A 20,438-nucleotide genomic window follows, 5' to 3' on the forward strand; every position below is an offset into this window, starting at 1 on the left:
AAAGCATGTTGTTGTGTGTGCTGTATTAACAGTGTGCGCTATATTAAGTGTGTGTGCTTTTAAATGTTACACTAAAAGCATGAAAATGCTATTTTCACATTTATTTTGCATGTTGTCATAAATAATAGAAAAGCTGCTTTTCACTAATAGCTTGGCTAGGTAAACATTTATAAGGGGTATTAGTATGAGGGAGGGAAACATAATGGGCTGATTTACATAAAATTAATATTATCTTTGTGTTTGTTTTATTTTTGGGGCCTACAATTAAATGGCTGCCTGTGAATCCTGCAAGGCTATGGCTTGCATTAAAGAGAAGAGAGCATGCGCAGACTGTACCAGCTTTCCTAAAGGAGTCAAGGACACTTTGAACTTTATACATTCTTGTGATTCTGCCAATGTACCAGTGTTAGTTAAAAGTGTCCATCTGACTACGCTGAGAAGGAAGGAAGGATGAATTAGATTGAAACATTTTTCCTAGTAAATGTTGCAAATGTTTATAAATGTAGTTATTCATGTATGCTTCTTTTGTTAAGACTAGTGAAGTCAGGTTTTTTAGAATGAGTCAGGGAAGTGTGACCTCATGCATCATGACTGACCAATCACGTAAAGGTTTTACTGGAAAATGTTACATCTTTGTGTACTCTGCCAATAATTATGGTATAAATACTGTCCTCTCTGGATGGGGGCTGGCACTTCTTCTTTTTCTCAGCTCAGCTGGCTTCTATGGGTTAGGTACGAGAAACGTCCCGGGAGATTGCTGAAGGGCGGGCTTGCGTCCGAGGAGTGTCAGGGGGAGGTTTCTTGCTTCCACGTCATATCTTGGCACTTCATGCCACATTCCTTTGAGGCCTGTGAAGGGCGGGCTGCTTTCCTCTTTAGACACAGACAGACAGAGAGTGCAGTGGATCAGGATAGGATTAGATGCTAAACTTTGAGTTTATGTTTTGACTAATTAATTAGGTCTGAAAAGATTTATTTGATTTATGCATTTATTTCTCTTAATAGCATATTTTTGCAAACTATTTAAGTACTGATTAGCTTTGCAAGACAATTTTTCTTAGAAACTCTTTAAGACTTTTGCGCCACATTTTTCATAACTACATGTAATGCTTATATGCAGACTGTAATGTGTTCTGTATTATTGATATTTTCCCTGTTTTCCAAATTCTGTAACCTGATTGATATTTTACTAATGAATAAAGGGTCAGAGAAAAATTAACTTTTTGACTAGAAAATAAAACTCTTTAAAATAATCAACAACTCTCTTTATTGGCTTACAATAATAATTGTATTTTGACTGTTCATCTTTATTAAAATCTCCTGAAGGTAATACATGGTGTGAAGGGCCCAACACCTTTTGAGCGGTAAATTAGAGGTAGCATGAGGGTTTTGCATTGAGAAACTACCAGAAGAAATTACCGCTCTCCATCAGTTTCTGGTAGCTAGAGGATGGTTAGGGACTAGTTGAGAGTAAGGCAGGGATTAGTTGGACTAGTTGAGTCAGAAGCTGCTAGTATATTGATGCTGCTAGAAGAGCGGCTGTTCTAAGAGACCTGATCATTCTCTTGTGAATACGCTGCTGAAACTCATGAATTTTTGCATTGTTATTATTCTTGTTCTTATATTGTTATATGTACTAATCCATGCATTTGTAAACCGTATCGTTTCATGTTGTCCGAACTCCCCGGGGAATTGAAAGGGCAAGTGGTGAATAGAATCCATTGTCCTGAGGTCACAGGCTCGAGGAAAGTTAGGTGCAGGTTAGGATAACCGGGAAGCACTAACTAGGGTTTTCTGAATACATGTGTGAATAAATGACAGTAACGGGGTTCATTGGCAAAATTCCCATAGTGGCGTAACCTAGTAAGGGTCACATCGGAAGAGTAGCAGGTTCCTCGGAGCTAGCGTGAAAGCAGAGGGGTCCGCTGAGAAACCTTAAACTCGGAATATATCCCGGAAAGAAGTGGATGAGTTTAGGGGAATAACAGGTTCACCGATGCTAGAGTGAAGGGTAGGCGGAAGAGATCTGCCCGCAGTGAGTGAAAAGTAAATGGAAGTAGTTTACTTGCAGTAAAACAATTCTTTCTCTGTCTAGACACTTGAGCACTGTGGCGAATGTGTATTTGTTGTAAAATAACCAAGCACTGAGCACTTTAAAAGAAAGAAAGTTTCCGTTACCTTGTGAAGGGAGGGGGTCAGCCGCGAAGCGTCTCTGACGTCACTCTGTGCCGCGCTGGGATTGGTAGAAGCAGCGGGCGGGTAGCGGAGCTGGAATTGTAAAGGAGGGGTGAGCGCCGGAGCGTGGGAACTATCTCACGAAGGGGCCGCGCACCCATTGGCGGAGCTTATTTAGTGTCGCGCACCCATTGGTTGCACGAATTTCTGAAGCGCGTTCTGATTGGAGGTAGTTTGTAAACAAAGTTTAGCGTAGAAGTCGTATGTGGCACTCGCAGACTACAGGAACTCGACCTGATCCAAGGCACCTAGGGTTTGAAAGGGATCAGTGGAAGACTAATAGATACGATATTATGTACGGAACCAAGAGAAAAATGTCCCTTGTAAGTAAAGTGAAAAATTATTTTAAAACGGACAAACCGATTAAATCTAGAGAAGGTGTTCTTGTCCCACCACCTAATACTCCTGCCTCATTTATGATGTTTGACCGAGGGTACAATACCTGTGTGTGGTTGGAGAATTGGGTGAAGTACACAAAAGATGACGGAGTATTGGCTTTTCCGTTAGATGGTACTTTCAATGGAAGGATTTTATTTAATTTAAGAACCCGAATGAATGAACTGCATCCCAGACCGAGACTAACGCAGTATGAGGCATTAGAGGAATGGGAGATTGAGGCCCTGAAAAAGAGAGACAGCTTAGAATTTTAAATGGAGCATTTGAACATGAAGAAATTAACAGTCCTTGCTGTTTAAATAATGAAAATGTGAACCAGTGTCAGGAAAAAGAATTAATTTCCCTGAGTATGGAAACAGCTGCATGTGCATTAACTACACATAATGGCCTGACAGATTTGGCTCAAAAATATGAAAATTATGTTTCAGGAAGTTTTCCATTTCAGAAAGGTTTTAGGGTACACATGGATGAGGAAGCAGATGAGAAAATGTATTCTTCAGAAATGCATTTGCACATTGCAGAAATAAAATGTATGTTTAAATGCAATGGGTTTGAGAAATTAGGAGACAAGTGGGCAAGAAAACATGAGAAGAAAATGAAACCACCAGACCTAGCAAGGAAACTGGCTAAGGAAAGGAAGCCACCAGATATAATTGAGAAAAATAATAAGCAGAATGAGGGAGAAGCTTTTGCTTACTCATTGAGAGAAAAGGTGGGAGAAATGTATGTTCCTATGCTACAGAATAAAAGTGAACTTGCAGCATTTCTGAACACATTCCCACAACTGAGAGACAGAATTGTTCTGTGGTACCCACAAGTTGATGGATTTGATGACTTTTTAAAAGAGTTGTGCATTAATTTGGAAATGTTCTTTTATATTGCCATGCTGACTAAATTGTGCTTTGAATCTAAAGTTGTTGTTCAAGGGCCAAGTGAAGAGACAATGAAAAGGGTTTGCATGAATGCACCATCATTTTCTGTTGTTATGGAGAAAAACGTAGCAGTGATTATTTTCCTGAAGGGCCAAGTGCCAGCAAAGGATGTTGATTGGGTACAGATTAAAAGAGCACAGGATGGAAAAAGGTATTTTGGTTAGTGCAAATTCAGGTATGGATGTTGTACTGCTGGAAAATGTGACCTTTTGCCATCTTTATAACAGATTTGAGCATTGGAAGAAGAAATATAAATTTAAACATGATGCACAAAAACATGGAGAAATGCAGGTGCAAATTATGCCAGTTAAGCAAATGCAAATGTCAGTTCAGAAACAGGTACCTATGGCAGGAATTTTTCAAGCACAGATGGTCCCACAAAATATGGAAAATGCTAACATTAATTTAAATAGTTTGTCCAGAGCAAATGGGAATTATTTCCTGAGAAAAAATCAGAATCCAGTTCAACAGGTTGCTCTTTTTGCAAATGAGAATTTTAACACTCACAGTTCTGAATTTACCAAGTCCATTGTGAAGGCAGTGGAAAGTCCAGATTAAACAAAGAAATTACAAAGTTTTAGAAGAATTTGCCCCAAAATTAGGCCCATTTGAGGAAAACTGCAAAACTGTTGTCTGTGACTCAGGCCTAGCAGAAAAACAATTATTTTGCAAAGTAAGCAGCTCAGATTACTGTACATCAGATAATGTTATTTTTCAGATTCCTGATGAGGATGTACATTTTAAAATGGCCCATCAAGAGACAGTTGTAGCATTGTTTTCAGAAAAGACTGTTGAAAAATTACCTTCTGCTTTGGAAAAAATAATAAACACAGAAATAAGAGAGTTCACAGAGAAGGATGCCAGGCTAATAAAATGTGCTGAACATGTCTTATTAAAATTTGAACCAGATGACATGTATTCAGGAACACAATCAGTTGCAGGAATTTTACCAATAAAAGGATTTTTGATGGAATTGATTAGAAGTTTGTGTAACTTTCTGATCACGGGTTCACAGAAAATAAATGAAAAGAACAGAATAGTGCAGGAGATTAAAAGCATATTTTTTCCATGTTGTCCTGTGGTACCGAATCCAGCCAATATATTTTTTCACATTCCATGTGCTGAAGAATGGCTTATTTTTATTGATTTTTGCAAAGTCCATGTCGCAGTGCCATTGCATGAGAATAGTCAGGAGTACTGTCAAAAAGAAGATGAATGTCTGGGACACAAAATTGGAAAGGGAGGTAGAAAGGTGTCACCAGAGAGGGTGGAAATAATTTCCAAAATAAATCCACCTCAATTTCAGAAAGAAGTCAGGAAATTTTTGGGAATGGTTAGCTGCTGTAGAGAGTGGTTACTAAACCTTTCCCTAGTGGCTAAGCCTTTACTGAGGCTGACACACTCAGGTGTGTCTGATCCGCTTCCATTGGACAACAACTGCACAAAGGCATTCCTAGAGTTGAAAGAGAAAAAATGGCGCACCCCAGCACTAGGAATGAAAGTTTATTTGAAAGAAAATACACTAATTTGCAGTGAGAGGGAGGGCTGCGCTCTCTCATTGCTTATTCAAAAAGATGAATGTTTTCAAGGGTCTGTGATGTATTGCCCAATGACCCTTGACCCTAACTTTACAGAAATGTCAGCAAATGAATTGGATTATGATGAAACTGAATATGAGTGTCTAAATATCATGAAAATATGCATAAAGCCAAATTCAGACTTGAAGGATGAACATCTGAGTCAGCCCAACAATGTCCCTTTTGTAGATGGCCCAAGTTTGAAAGGTGACACATTAAAAGCAGCACATGCTGTGCTCCTTATACATGATGTTGTCAAAGCTTCATGGCTTTTAGTAATTACCCCAGCCCAAAATTCGAAATTGATTGCCCTTACCATAACATGCAGTATATCTGCTCAATTGGGAGTCACTGTAGTCATGGGAGAGAGAAATGCTAATTCAGTTGCACAAATTTGTGTTCTGTTAGCATGTACATTCTATGGAATCTTCACAGTTAAATTTAAAGAGGCTCAAGAAAATGTTTTTGAAGCAGCACAACAGGGTTGTATCAGAACTGTTTTTGAGAAAAATGACAACTGCAAAGTGGCAAATGTGTTATTGCAAAGACTGATGCCCAGGTATAGATTGCCAGTTTCTCTGAAATCAGATCATAATGTGGTCTCAAAGATAATGAGTGCAGAACAACAGATTGGACAAGAAATGGATTGTAGCTATCTGCCTGAAGTGTCACACATAATAAAGCAACACAATGGCAGCACAGAGTTACCTTTTGCAAAAGACTGTGTTTCAGCAACACTAAAGTGGCTTGAAAATGCATATGCAAATGCACTTGTGGAAAACACTGAGAAGAACACTAGCCATTGCTGTGTAGGTCTGGTTGATGTACAGTGTGCAGTTTCTCACCAGATTGCAGCTGCTACACAAGATCTGCATAATGGATGGTGCAACGGTTTTGATCTGAGAGATGCTGTGGTGAAACATCTGAATCTGATCAAAGTGAAAATAAGAGTGAAAGGCCTTGGTTGAAAAAGTGCAAAGGATTGATGGTGCTCTGCCAGAGTTTCTCAGCACCTAAGTAGTCTAATTTGCGTGGAAAAAGTACAGAATGCCACACTTTATGAGCCATTCAGATGGCAAGCTGATGACACAGAGCAAAGAAATGCTGAAACTGTCATGTTGAATTCCTTTTTTATTATTTTAGTTACTTATTTTAAAGAAGACTAACTGTTCCAAGAAGCTACTTACAGATCTCTGCACTAAAACATTTGAGCTTGGCTATATATGATCTGATTACAGACCAGACTTGTGTTTGCCTTAGAAATAGAAGTAACATTCTTATATGCTCAGCTTTTGCAATAAAAAAAAAAAAAAAAAAAAAAATTGTCACTTGTGAAATGAAATATGTGTGATTAATTATAAATCATTTTATTATGATTTGAATTATCAGAAGGGTGGATTGATGGAGCAGATTTCATCTGCAGTCATGCATTGTTTTATTTTTGTGCTTCAGACAGGCTGCATTTAAATTGCCACGCACATTTTGGTGCAAGTTAAAAACATGGCACATGAAAAACATGAAAGTGAGGCCTATTTAGTCTGTAATGCTTGTGCTGCATTAACATGTGTTTTTACAGTGTAGAGAAAAGTGGCCTTTTTACCTTTGAAGATTCATTGAATGTGTTTCTCTCTTCCCAGCTCATCCATGTAATCTAGATGTATTATTCCTGTCTTAATAGACTTTGACTTGTTGCATATTTTGATAAACATTTTCAGTCAATAACACCTCTTTTTATAATGTGTGTGAATTAATAATGCACCAAACACGACACAAGGGACTAAATGCTTGTTTGCATGAAAAGCTATCTAAAACATTAAAGCATGTTGTTGTGTGTGCTGTATTAACAGTGTGCGCTATATTAAGTGTGTGTGCTTTTAAATGTTACACTAAAAGCATGAAAATGCTATTTTCACATTTATTTTGCATGTTGTCATAAATAATAGAAAAGCTGCTTTTCACTAATAGCTTGGCTAGGTAAACATTTATAAGGGGTATTAGTATGAGGGAGGGAAACATAATGGGCTGATTTACATAAAATTAATATTATCTTTGTGTTTGTTTTATTTTTGGGGCCTACAATTAAATGGCTGCCTGTGAATCCTGCAAGGCTATGGCTTGCATTAAAGAGAAGAGAGCATGCGCAGACTGTACCAGCTTTCCTAAAGGAGTCAAGGACACTTTGAACTTTATACATTCTTGTGATTCTGCCAATGTACCAGTGTTAGTTAAAAGTGTCCATCTGACTACGCTGAGAAGGAAGGAAGGATGAATTAGATTGAAACATTTTTCCTAGTAAATGTTGCAAATGTTTATAAATGTAGTTATTCATGTATGCTTCTTTTGTTAAGACTAGTGAAGTCAGGTTTTTTAGAATGAGTCAGGGAAGTGTGACCTCATGCATCATGACTGACCAATCACGTAAAGGTTTTACTGGAAAATGTTACATCTTTGTGTACTCTGCCAATAATTATGGTATAAATACTGTCCTCTCTGGATGGGGGCTGGCACTTCTTCTTTTTCTCAGCTCAGCTGGCTTCTATGGGTTAGGTACGAGAAACGTCCCGGGAGATTGCTGAAGGGCGGGCTTGCGTCCGAGGAGTGTCAGGGGGAGGTTTCTTGCTTCCACGTCATATCTTGGCACTTCATGCCACATTCCTTTGAGGCCTGTGAAGGGCGGGCTGCTTTCCTCTTTAGACACAGACAGACAGAGAGTGCAGTGGATCAGGATAGGATTAGATGCTAAACTTTGAGTTTATGTTTTGACTAATTAATTAGGTCTGAAAAGATTTATTTGATTTATGCATTTATTTCTCTTAATAGCATATTTTTGCAAACTATTTAAGTACTGATTAGCTTTGCAAGACAATTTTTCTTAGAAACTCTTTAAGACTTTTGCGCCACATTTTTCATAACTACATGTAATGCTTATATGCAGACTGTAATGTGTTCTGTATTATTGATATTTTCCCTGTTTTCCAAATTCTGTAACCTGATTGATATTTTACTAATGAATAAAGGGTCAGAGAAAAATTAACTTTTTGACTAGAAAATAAAACTCTTTAAAATAATCAACAACTCTCTTTATTGGCTTACAATAATAATTGTATTTTGACTGTTCATCTTTATTAAAATCTCCTGAAGGTAATACATGGTGTGAAGGGCCCAACACCTTTTGAGCGGTAAATTAGAGGTAGCATGAGGGTTTTGCATTGAGAAACTACCAGAAGAAATTACCGCTCTCCATCACCCCTATCTATGTAATACATAAGAACCCTCTTGATGCCTTAAGTGTGAAGGGCTCTCTCTGCTGCCGATTCTGGTTGTAGAAAAAAATAGGAGTTCTATGGTCTGGTTGGGGTGAAAAGGTGAAATCAGCTTGGGCAGCAACTTTCTGTTGGTCCGTAGTATTACTTTATCATCATGAACCTAAAAGTAGGGTTCCTGTATTGTGAATGCTTGCAATTCAGTAATACGCCTCAGTGAAGTTATAGCCACTAGGAATGCAACCTTCTGATAGAGATACTGAAGGGGGCAGAAATGCCTTGGCTCAAAGGGGAGGGACCTATGAGTCTGGTGAGGACTATATTGAGATTCCACTCAGGGGCTGGAATCATGCTTGGGGTAACGACCTTTTTGAGGTCTTCCATCAAAGCCTTGATGTCTAGAGTAGAAAGTTCTACATTTAGGTGGCTATGGATGCTAAATGGCGTCTAATGGAAGTATATGCTAACCCAGACCATTGTAGATGAAGGAGGTAACATATAATGATATACACTGCAAGTTTTAATGGATCCATGTGCGTTAGGATAAAGTAATGGACAAACATTTTACATTTTACAGCATATCAAGCTCAAGTAGTCGGCCTCCTGTGGGAGGCATAGGTAGCATAAGTTTAGGATCTCAGGTGCCAAATTGCTAGGTTTGGCTGTTTGGGGTCTGGATGTCTGTTCTGATTTCTGGTGAGCAGGTCTGACCTGTTGTGGAACTTCTCGTGGGGGCTGATGGACATTTCAAGTTAAGTCGAGAACCAGGGCAATCTGACTCATGTGGGGGCTACAAGGAGGAGTGGCTGGGAAGTTTGTTGCATTTTTGTACCACTACTGGAAGGAATGAGAGAGGTGGAAAAGCGTAGGCATATATTCCTGACTAGTTCATCCACTGTGTGCTGCCCATGGACTGTGAGTGTGGGAACACGGAGGCCAAGCCTGGGTATTTTGAATTTCTTGAGGTGGCGAACAGGTCTATCTGTGGAGTTCCCATTAGGACATGGCAGTTCAGGACCAAAGGATTGAGTTCACATTTGTGAATTTGTTGGTATGACCTACTGAGTAGGTCTGCTAGGTCATTGTCCACCCATGGGAGGTTCATGCTATCAAGTGGAATGCGGTGGAGGAGGATTCAAAGCCAAACTGTTTGAGCTAGAAGGGAGAGGCGGTGACGCCTTGCTTCTGCAGGTAGTACATCACTGCCATGTCTGTTTGGACTAAGACTACCTTACTGTCAATCTTTGGGAGGAAGGCTTTGATTGCTAGCGAAATTGCTATGAGTTCGAGGTAGTCAATGTGGTAACCCTGGTGTTGTGGGATCTACAATGCTTGTACTGCTGTGAGGTTGAGATGTGCCCTCCCCCACCCCGCTAGTGATGTGTCCCTGGTGATTGTTACAGTGGTAAAGGGTCTTTGAAAGGCGGGCCCTGAAACAAATTACTGCTGTTTCACCACTGCAGCAAGCGATGAACACTGGTTTTTACCAGCACTAGCTCCTCTATGTGACCCTCCGCTTGGGACCACTGTACTGAAAGACACTGCTGTAGCGGGCACCTGTGCAGTCTGGCTTGGGGCACTAGGGTTATGCAGGATGCCATCATGCTGAGGAGGCACATTACTGTTTTGACTGGAAGAGAACAATTTGGCTGAAAAAGAGGGACAAGTTGTTGAGAAGCCATGACTCTTTGATGGCTGGGGTAGATTTTGCATGTTACTGAGTTTAGGGTTGACCCTAGGAAGGGTTGAATTTGGAGAGGTGTCAGGGGAGATTGGGGACATTGATGGTAAAGTCTAAGTTGTGTTGGAGAGATGCAGATGTCTGTGTATGGGAGAGGCACTGAAGCTTGCTCGAGATCTTTATCAGCCATTTGTCTAAGTAGGGGAATATGTAAATGCCCCGTCATCTCAGATGTGCTGTGACCACTGCTAGGCATCTGGTGAAGATCCTTGGGGTGGTAGTTACGACTAAAGGCAAGACTTTGAGTTGATAATGAAAAATATCTTTCCCTGGATGAACTGCAAATGGAAATTCCCAACATGCTTCAGAATGGGGCAACAGAGTTAGTGCCTTAAATCCAGTGCAGCCATGTGTTCTTTTCCAGCTTCCTGACAAAGAAGACACTGGGGTGGTGAAAATCCATTTTGGACCTCAGGAAGCTTCTCAAAAACCCAGTACTTCAGAATGGTCATCATGCAGGAGGTTATCATCCTGCTTATGGAAGGAACGTTTATAACCTCCCTGGATATCAAGGCCATATAGCTCCACATCCTGATCCATCCAAACCACCAGCAATGTCCATTATTTTTAGATGCTGATCAGTATTATAAATCCAAGGCACTACTGTCAGGATTCGTTTGCATGTTTCCCTCTATGTGCTGGTCCAGTTTGATGTGCTACTCTTACTGGACCAGCAAGTGTGCAGGAGAAGAGGATGATGGAGAGGTACACAGAGTATGGGTGACGTCGGGACAGAAGATTTGTGTCTCAATAGAATACCCTCCAAACAAAAACCTGATTAAAGATAAGAAGGACTATGCGTTCCAAGGTGTCTATGGTCTTTCTTGAGACTTGCCAATTGTGACGACTATCTTTAATGCCTAGAGTAGAAGTGATTTGTGGTGAATAGTGTCCTTGCTAGCCAATCATTACTCATAGCTGCTGCATCTGACCCTTACTACTAAAATTCTTGACGTCTGTTTCTCACTGAAAACAACAAAAGATATATTTGAAACCAGGGAAGTATCTTGCTACACTCTAACAAAACGTATAGACTTGCACTGGTTTAATTTCATTATGCTTTGCTATTAAGATTACACACTCTATTGCCTTGTGGACAAATTCAAGGTGCATCGCATTAAAGTTTAATCATGCTAATGTGTTATGTCCAGTGTGATGAATGAATTTACACTTATTAATACTTACAGGTCTTGGATATGGAATTCCATAATGTAGCCCCATTTCAATCCTTGCATTACACTCTTCTATGTGCTGTTTTACCACGTCTGTGTCAGTAACCTAACAAAGCAACAAGATGCAATAAATATTTTTAACAATGTCACAAGACATAGCTTTCTTTTTTTAAACAAATCATTTATTAAAACAGTCTGAGGTTAACAATTAAACCTTACGTCCCTAGATCCTTTAAATGGGGACTAACTCCGCTCAAAGACAGTTTAAGGCAACCATTTGTATTTTTCCTTTTCAACAGCTCATATAAAACACCTATAGCCTGTGAACGGTAGCCAACAATATCAGTTCATAAAATATCACTTAAACCCTCCATGAGCATCTTCGCTCCTGTAGCAGGAAGGGAATCACAAGGATTAGCCTCCACATCTATCCTCACAGGTTGACACGGTTGAGCTGTAGAATAGGTGCCAAGAAGTCCTAAATGGACCCTCGTGATAAGAATGCAAAAATGAAGACATACATTTATGAAAAAGTTGGAACAAAATGCATTTTATATTGAACAGAAAGTTGCAAAATTGTATTATGTAAAATATCCTGAATGAAGAACATAATTATATACTCTATTTCAAGCCCTAACACTAACCCACATCATATCCTTAACCCTTACCTTGGAAGGAGCTCTAACCATCCCACTAATAGGAGTACTACCCTTATACATAACTCTACAAACAACTTCCTCATACATAATCCTAACCCTTTTACCTAAATAAACTCTAACTATACCTATAATTCTAAATGTTCACATAACCCTAACACAATCATAACACTTCAAACTATTCCTAATCATATACCTGCTATCACCATTCACATCCCTTCAATGCATAAATCATTAATAACGAAAATTAGCTTCCAATTTGCATTACTCAAAATCAAAATTCTTCATTTGCATCTTTTTTTCGTAACACTGAGTTTCGGCGTTTTCGCATAATGCTCACAACTAACATGTCTCTTTACATTTCGACATAACAAAACTTCGAGATGTCACATGCTTCGGTGCCCGCAAACTACTCAATCAGTGGACTGCTGGTGGAGCTGTGCCAGATCATGTGGAGTTGTGTCCAGCTATTAGAACGACCCACAGCGTGAGAGGAGCCTAGAGCATCTATGCGAATCAGAGTCCATTGAAAGTATGAGAGAACTGATGGAACAAGCAAACCCTAGGGGAAAAGTCCTATTTCATAATATTCATTGACACCAAAAAGGAGATGACAAGGTCTCTAGAAAATGCTAGAGAATCTGGGAGTAACAGTGAGAAAGACAAGCATAGTTAAAGCCTATAGTCCCGCCAAAGAAACCTAATGGCTATGCCAACGCGGTTTGCTTTTAAGTTAGATAGCCGCCACCAATGTGCATCCATCTTTGGCTATTATCATGGAACAAGTTTTATTAAAATACTACAAATGTACTAATAATGTTTTAACGAGCGCCATTAAAAAAAGGCTGATGTAGATGTGCGTGCTTCAAATGAGGCTATGTTTCTATGCATTTGTAATAATATTTTAATAAATCAATTTAAAAAATGGCAGCTGAGGATGACCACATCCACGGTGCTCATGTTTGAATGGGCTTTGTTAAAATAATACAAACTCACTCCTAAGTGCCAAAAATACATTTTAAGATGGACACCTGATGATAGCATGGCGGGAGCCAAAAAGTAAAAAAATAAAATATTAAAAAAAATACAGTGGAAGTGGAGTGGGAGGCTAAAGGGATTATGGCGGGACAGCCACAGAGGAGTGGATTTGGGGATTTTGAAATAAAATAAGAGAGATGGGAAGGGATGGGGCAGCAACAGACACGCTTGGTAAAAGGATTGGCAAAACAGAACAAAAGTGGGTGAAGGACAATGTAGGGGGAAGTAGGCATCAGCAGAGAGACAAAGAAAACAATTGCACGCCTATGGATTGCTGAAATTAAAACAAAAGGAAAATGTTACTTACACTGTAAGTATCTGTTCTGTTCATTTTTTTTTTTTTTTTTTTAAAGACGTTTATTATTATTCAATAGAGCAGTACATATAGCGAAGCCTACAACCCTGTGGGCCGGCTGCAACATTTCGATGTAACGTGAGGGTAGGGGAGTGCAGAGAAAGGTGCACCGTACCATCCATTGTACCCTCAGTGAATGAGACTTTAAGTACATTTTACGTATCACATGCGCTCATTATACAGTTATGTCTGCAAGTAACGTCATATTTTTTCATTTTTTCTTATAAGTAAACAGGTTAACTCTGCAAACAAAACAGAACAGTTCTCTTCGGTATGCCCCAATTTTTAGCTGCACCACCGCGTATTTTTTCCCCGCATCCGTGACACTGAAACCCACAGAGCAGAGCGTCAGTCCTAGGGGGCGCAGCAATGGAGTAGGGGCTAGCAGTGCATGTGCACAGTCTGCCTTTGTCATAGTGTGCGACAGCCATTGAGAGCAGTGGGGCCCCTCGGGCTGTCGACAGAGTGTGTGAAGCGCCTAACGGATGAACGGTATAGCCACGCTGTGTTCTCGGAGGACGTCACCCGCGTCCGGTCTCATGGTCGGACATGTGTCCAGGTACATCCTCCAGGTGTGGCGTGTAAGGAGGTCATGGCTATGGTTGGGAAACAAGAGTCCGAAACAATGTACATGGGGATATGTGTGGGATGGGGAGTGGGAGGGGAGAGTGTACCTGCGGGAGCGATGCCACGGGGAGGGGCGGGGAGTACGTTTCAGTCCGTTGTGGATTAGTGAGTCTTCGTGTGGGTGGCCGTCCGTGCCCATAGCCAGCATGTCGGACGTATGGCGCAGCCGCTGCTCAGGGCGTCCGGGGGGGAGGCGGGCCGCCTACTGGCCGCAGGCACCACATCTCCAGTGCTCCCGGCGGGCGGGTGTCGTGGGGGGGATACAGCCTGTATCTCTGTCGTCGTCACTACTACCCCAGCAGTGCTATCCCATCCGCAGTGGTCTCTATGTGTGCCCTCTGGCCGTGCCCTCCCCCTGGAGGGACCTCAGGATGTCGTCCCAGAGTTGTGCTATCGGGAACTGCCTTAAGCCCGCTATCTCCTCCCGGTGTAGTGCCGTGCTTTCTGCTCTTGCCCAGTTGGTGAAGGATGCATACCAGTGTTTGGGAATTGGCGGTTCCCTCCGTTTCCAGTGTTTAGTGAGCAGTCGCTTGGCTGTGATGAGGCCTAGATCCCAGAACCGAGCTTGTGGCTTATTGTGTTTGGTTCTTTTGTATAGCCCAAGAATACAAGCCTCCCACGTGTGTGGTAGCCCCGGGCCTGTGCTATGTGTCAGGAGAGATGTCACCTCCCCCCAGTATGTGACTAGAGAGGGACAGTGCCAGAGCATGTGTAAGATGTCTGCGCCGAGCAGGCCACATCTGGGACAGGCGGCAGTGTTGGTCATGAAATATCTGTTGATTCTATCTGGCGATAAATATGCCTGGTGCAGTATGTACAACTGAATGGTCCGAAAGCGGGAGTTACGTGGGATATTCACGGGGCTGGCCAGAACCAGGTTCCATTCCTTATCCGTCCAATCCCTCCCGCGGTGGGCCGCCCATTTGTCCCTAATCGGTTGTGTGGGTCTTTGTGTGTGCATGAGGAGGGCCTGCGCCAGCCAGCGAATGATGTGGGAGCCTTTGCCCATAACATGCAGGTACTGCATTAGGTGGTGAATCGGTGGCTCATCCTGGATATCCCCCCAGGACTCCGTATATACCCGCAGTATGGACGCGTGGAGCAGGAATTGCCCCGCCGGCAGACCCGTGCCCTCCGACAGGTCCGCAAATGGGAGCATGGCCCCATCCGCATAGAGGTCGCCCATGGTCTCCACCCCAGCCGCAGTCCAGCTCTCCAGAATACGTGGTGTCACCGTTCCACCCCTCCGGGGGGTGCCCTTCAGGGGGAGTGCAGGGGCATATGGCCTGACTTCCTGAATCAGTTTCAGGCTACGGATGAAGCATTTACGGGCCACAGCCACGTGCAGGGGTAGAGGGCGGGGTCCCTTGGTCAGGGGGTGAAACAAGGCGCAGACCTGCGAGTGGGTCCATTGATAGTCAGCGGTAGCCGTGTCGTCAAGGTGCGAGCCGCTGAGCCAGTGTGTCACCCATTGTAGCTGTGCGGCCAGGTAGTACAGCTCCATGTTAGGGACTGCCAGCCCTCCCTCAGCAGTCGGGGAGTACAGCTTCGCCAGGGCCACACGGGGGCGCCCAGCACTGTAAGTATCTGTTCATAGTGTGTGGCGCTGTAGATTCACATGCTCTGCATGTTCCGGCCAACTAGTGTTGGGCTCAAACATCTGAAAGACGTTTTTCTTCAAAGATGCTGTCGAGCCAAAAGATGTGCTTGACTCCTCCTTTAGTCCACAATGCACATGGGAACCAACTTCATGTTAGATTGTTTTTCACACAGTGGATGAGATTGTATATATGTAGTGTTGAGTGGGCCTATGGCAGGGCACCATGTATATTATGCAATGTGGACTGTGAACTAAAAGGAGTTATCTGCAATCACCAAAAGGTTCCATGGAGGAAAGTGGGTGCATGTGAATCTACAGCACCCCATGCTATGAACAGATGCTTAAAGGAAATGTAACAATTTTCATTTGCAGCATGCGTGGCTATAGATCCACATGCACTGTATAGCCTGTAAGCAGTACCCTCAATAAGTGGTGGCTAGCAAACACAACAAGCAGATTTCTGGAACAAAGTCTTTCAAACTGTCTCGCCAACCACAGTTTGCTGATGGGCTAAAATATCTACACACTAGTGCTAGGTAAGAGTATGTGGTGTTGGGCCAGGTGGCCGCTTTACAGATGTCGGCTAGAAGGTTTCCTAGAAAGCCATTGTCGCCCCTTTCTCGCAGGAGAGTGTGCCCTGGGGGTACAGAAAGGACTCTCTTAGCTTTCTGGTAGCAAGTTCGGATGCACCTGAATACCCACCTTGCTATAGAAATGGGATGACCTTTGTGTGGTTTCCCGAAGGCTACAAAGAGTTGATCAGACCTGCAAAAAGTCTTGATCCTGTCAATGTAGTACATACAATCTGTTTTATAATCTAGTGTGTGTAAAGCTCATTCCATGACTGAACCTGGGTCCGGAAACAATACAGGGAGCTCTATAGTCTGACTGAGGTGAAAAGGCAAAACCACAAGTGGGAGGAACTTGGGACTGGTGCTGAGAACAACTGTATCTTTGTCAACCTGAATGAATGACTCTTGTATGGTAGGTGCTTGCACTGCGCTAATGAGCCCGAGAGATGTAGTGACAACTAAGAAGACCACATCCAGAAAAGGAACTACAAGGGTTATGAGTGTAGAGGTTTGAAAGGTGGCCCTAAGAATCTTGTGAAAACTATATTGGGGTTCCTCATGGGGTGGGAGGATTCGAGGAGCTATGACTTTTTTAAGGCCCTCCATGAAAGCCCTGACTACTTGGATTCTAAAGAGGGAGGGATATTCCCTATTTTAGCAGCAAAGAAGGTGTAGGAGTTTTGATGTGTCGGCAAGGCCTGATTTCTGCAGATGTAAAAGATAGAAACCATGTCCTGGACCTTAGCCTTCAGGGATTTAAAAGTGTCTTTGGAAAGGCAATAATGGGCAAACCTATTCTACTTAGCTGTGTAACAGGCTTGTGTGGTGGGCCTGGGTGCCTCTCATAGAATGATCATATATTCCTGTGGGGGGTTCAGGTATCCAAACTCTAGGACATCAGATGTCATATCTCTAGGTGTATCTGTTTGGCCTCTGGTGTCTGATCTGGCTGTGTCTCTGGATGAGGCAGTACAGCCTGAGCAGAAGCTTCTCATGGAGATTGACAGGCATTTTGAGTAGCTTGGAGTACTATGACTGTCTGGTCCTAGTCGGGATCACCAGAATGAGGTCACAGACACTTGCGTCATCTTCCTCATGACATATGGAAGGTATGGGAGAAAAGAAAAAACATAGGAAAAGATCCCTATCACTGGGATCAGGGAAGAGGCAGATATTGCAGATGTCATAGTGATCGCACCAAAGATCCACAGATATTTAAATTGGCTGTTGCCGGTCACCAAGGAAGCGCTGTTCAACTGTAGTCAAAACACACAATATGATGGATGGAATGTTGCACAATGGCAAAACATTCACCCCCAGTCACAGATCTGGGTTTAATCCATCGTTATTTTGCTCACCAAGCCACCCCAGTTCAGACATGGCTATACGCAAATCAGTCTTGACCCTGTGTCTCATGGGAACAGTCCAGACCGAACTGCCAAGCCATGTCTTCCCTGGACTGGAATCAAGCATCCTAGGACCGGTTTCTGGCTATCTGCCATCTTCAGCCAGGATAGCTTGACTTCAGTGGCGTGGTGAGCACGGGACCCACGTCTGGGCATACCCTTCCCACATAGGGTGAACAGCAAAACATATACAGAAAGGATATGTACTAATGACGAACCCCCTGAATATTGCTGTCCTGAAGAAGGTGTTTACATATCAGTGAGACAACACCGAAACGCGTCGACGCACAGACAAATAGAACCCAGCCAGATCCCAATTAGATAACAGATATACCTGGATTTTGGATACTGTGATCTTTATTTTTATCCTGTGTTTCATATCTGTATGAGGATACTGGGTCATGATAAAATAATAGTAGGGAACACTCCTCACTTACAGTTTATAGGGGTTGTTTTTGTGAGTTATTATGCATTTTGAAATTGCGGAACTTAATTGACTGTAATCTGTATAATCTGTGTGGTCCTCCTTTTTTTTATTACTGTATTTTTACTTGCACTACTGTATATTCATATGTATTATTGTATTTGACTTGTTAAGTTTTGGTAAAATTGTATAAAAACTTTTTTTATTGATGTATTGCAGACAGTGATCTGATTTTTAACCCTAGACACAAGATTTTAATAAAATATAAAGACTGTAAACGTCATATTTTTGTGTTGGCCTGACATATAATAACAACTGTGTCATTTGAATGATTGAGGTGTATGAGATATTGTTTGTGGAGAAAAACGCATATAGTCCAGGGATTTTCCTTTGACTTAAGTTGAACAGCAAAACACACAATATGATGGACAGAATGTTGCACAATGGCAAAACATTCACCCCCAGTCACAGATCTGGGTTTAATCCATCGTTATTTTGCTCACCAAGCCACCCCAGTTCAGACATGGTCATATGCTAATCAGTCTTGACCCTGTGCCTCATGGGAACAGTCCAGACCGAACTGCCAAGCCATGTCTTCCCTGGACCGTAATCAAGCATCCTAGGACCAGTTTCTGGCTATCAGCTGTCTTCAGCCAAGATAGCTTGACTCCAGTGGCGTAGTGAGCACGGGACCCACGTCTGGGCATGCCCTTCCCACATAGGGTGAACGGCAAAACACACAATATGATGGACAGAATGTTGCACAATGGCAAAACATTCACCCCCAGTCACAGATCTGGGTTTAATCCATCGTTATTTTGCTCAACAAGCCACCCCAGTTCAGACATGACCATATGGAAATCAGCCTTGACCCTGTGCCTCATGGGAACAGTCCAGACGGAACTGCCAAGCCATGTCTTCCGTGGACCGGAATCAAGCATCCTAGGACCGGTTTCTGGCTATCAGCCGTCTTCAGCCAGGATAGCTTGACTCCAGTGACGTAGTGAGCACGGGACCCACGTCTGGACATACCCTTCCCACATAGGGTGAACAGCAAAACACACAATATGATGGACGAAATGTTGCACAATGGCAAAACATTCACCCCCAGTCACAGATCTGGGTTTAATCATCCATCGTTATTTTGCTCACCAAGCCACCCCAGTTCAGACATGGCCATATAAAAATCAGTCTTGTTCTGTGCCTCATGGGAACAGCCCAGACCGAACTGCCAAGCCATGTCTTCCCTGGACCGGAATCAAGCATCCTAGGACCGGTTTCTGGCAATCAGCCGTCTTCAGCCAGGATAGCTTGACTCAGGTGGCGTAGTGAGCACGGGACCCACGTCTGGGCATACCCTTCCCACATAGGGTGAACTGAAAAACACACAATATGATGGACGGAATGTTGCACAATGGCAAAACATTCACCCCCAGTCACAGATCTGGGTTTAATCCATCGTTATTTTGCTCATAAGAAGCCATATGGTCTAACTTCTGGCGTTCCAAAGTTGTGCAAAAAGCAATGGAGAATAGTATTTGGATAGGAGAGAATTTTTTTTCGACCGGAGTTTTATATAGCATGAACTTGACCCGAAGGTATCAGAGAGATTTACATGAGCATCAGTTACACAAGGACACTTTTATTTTCGTTAGGCACTGGGAGATTAAGTGATTTGCCCTGAATCACAGGATTTTGAGCGTCATTGCCGAGACTCGAACCAGGTTCCCCAGATTTGAGATCGACCGCCCTACCCAGTTAGGCCACATTTTTATTTATGTGATTTGTAAATTGCATAGCTGGCCGAGGACTTCCCAGCACTACAGAGAGGGTGGCGGATCTGTGTGGAGGGCCGATCATGGAAAAGGCCAGGTTTTAAGTTTCTTCCTGAAGCTATGTAGGTCCTTTATAAATCGCAATTCAAATGGCATTGTGTTCCAGAGTTTTAGAACCAGATGGATTAAGGAACTTCCTCCCCATCTTGCTTTTTTCATTCACGTTGTACTCATGAGGTGACCACATGAGGACCTAAGAGGCCTGTTAGGGACATATGGGAGAACGAGGGACTGTACCAAGGTCAGACCTCTGCCGTGCATGGCTATGTGGGCAATGCAAAACACCTTGAACTTGATTATGGATTGGAGAGGAAGCCAATGAAGTTTGAACAATGAGGCTTTCACTGACTCCTGCTTGGGTATCTTCAGTAACATCCTGGCTGCCGCAATTTGAACCACCTGAAGCCTGTTGACTACATATTTGGGGTTCCGAAGGTACAGTGAGCTGCCATAGTCCAATCTTGAGACCACAAGTGCCTGGATCACTCTTCTCCACGCCTGATCTGGAAGTAGATATATAATCTTATGTAGCAAGTGAAGAATGCCGAAGCAGGTGGCCAAGAGTATTTTTGCTTGGGTATCCATGGTAAGGTGTGGGTCAAGCCACCT

General features: G+C 42.6%; 1 protein-coding gene across 8 annotated transcripts in view; it reads right to left on the reverse strand.

The window, feature by feature from the left end:
- Positions 1-20,438, reverse strand: part of LYRM1 (LYR motif containing 1) — a 146,201-nt gene that overhangs the window by 9,006 nt on the left and 116,757 nt on the right. For all 8 annotated transcript variants that reach the window (XM_078665082.1, XM_078665080.1, XM_078665087.1 and 5 more), the window contains one exon: positions 11,330-11,422. In XM_078665082.1, the coding sequence (XP_078521208.1) occupies positions 11,330-11,422 (93 nt within the window). The remainder of the gene's footprint in view (positions 1-11,329; positions 11,423-20,438) is intronic.

This window comes from Lissotriton helveticus, chromosome 10 (genome assembly GCF_964261635.1).
Source record: "Lissotriton helveticus chromosome 10, aLisHel1.1, whole genome shotgun sequence".
NCBI lineage: Eukaryota > Metazoa > Chordata > Amphibia > Caudata > Salamandridae > Lissotriton > Lissotriton helveticus.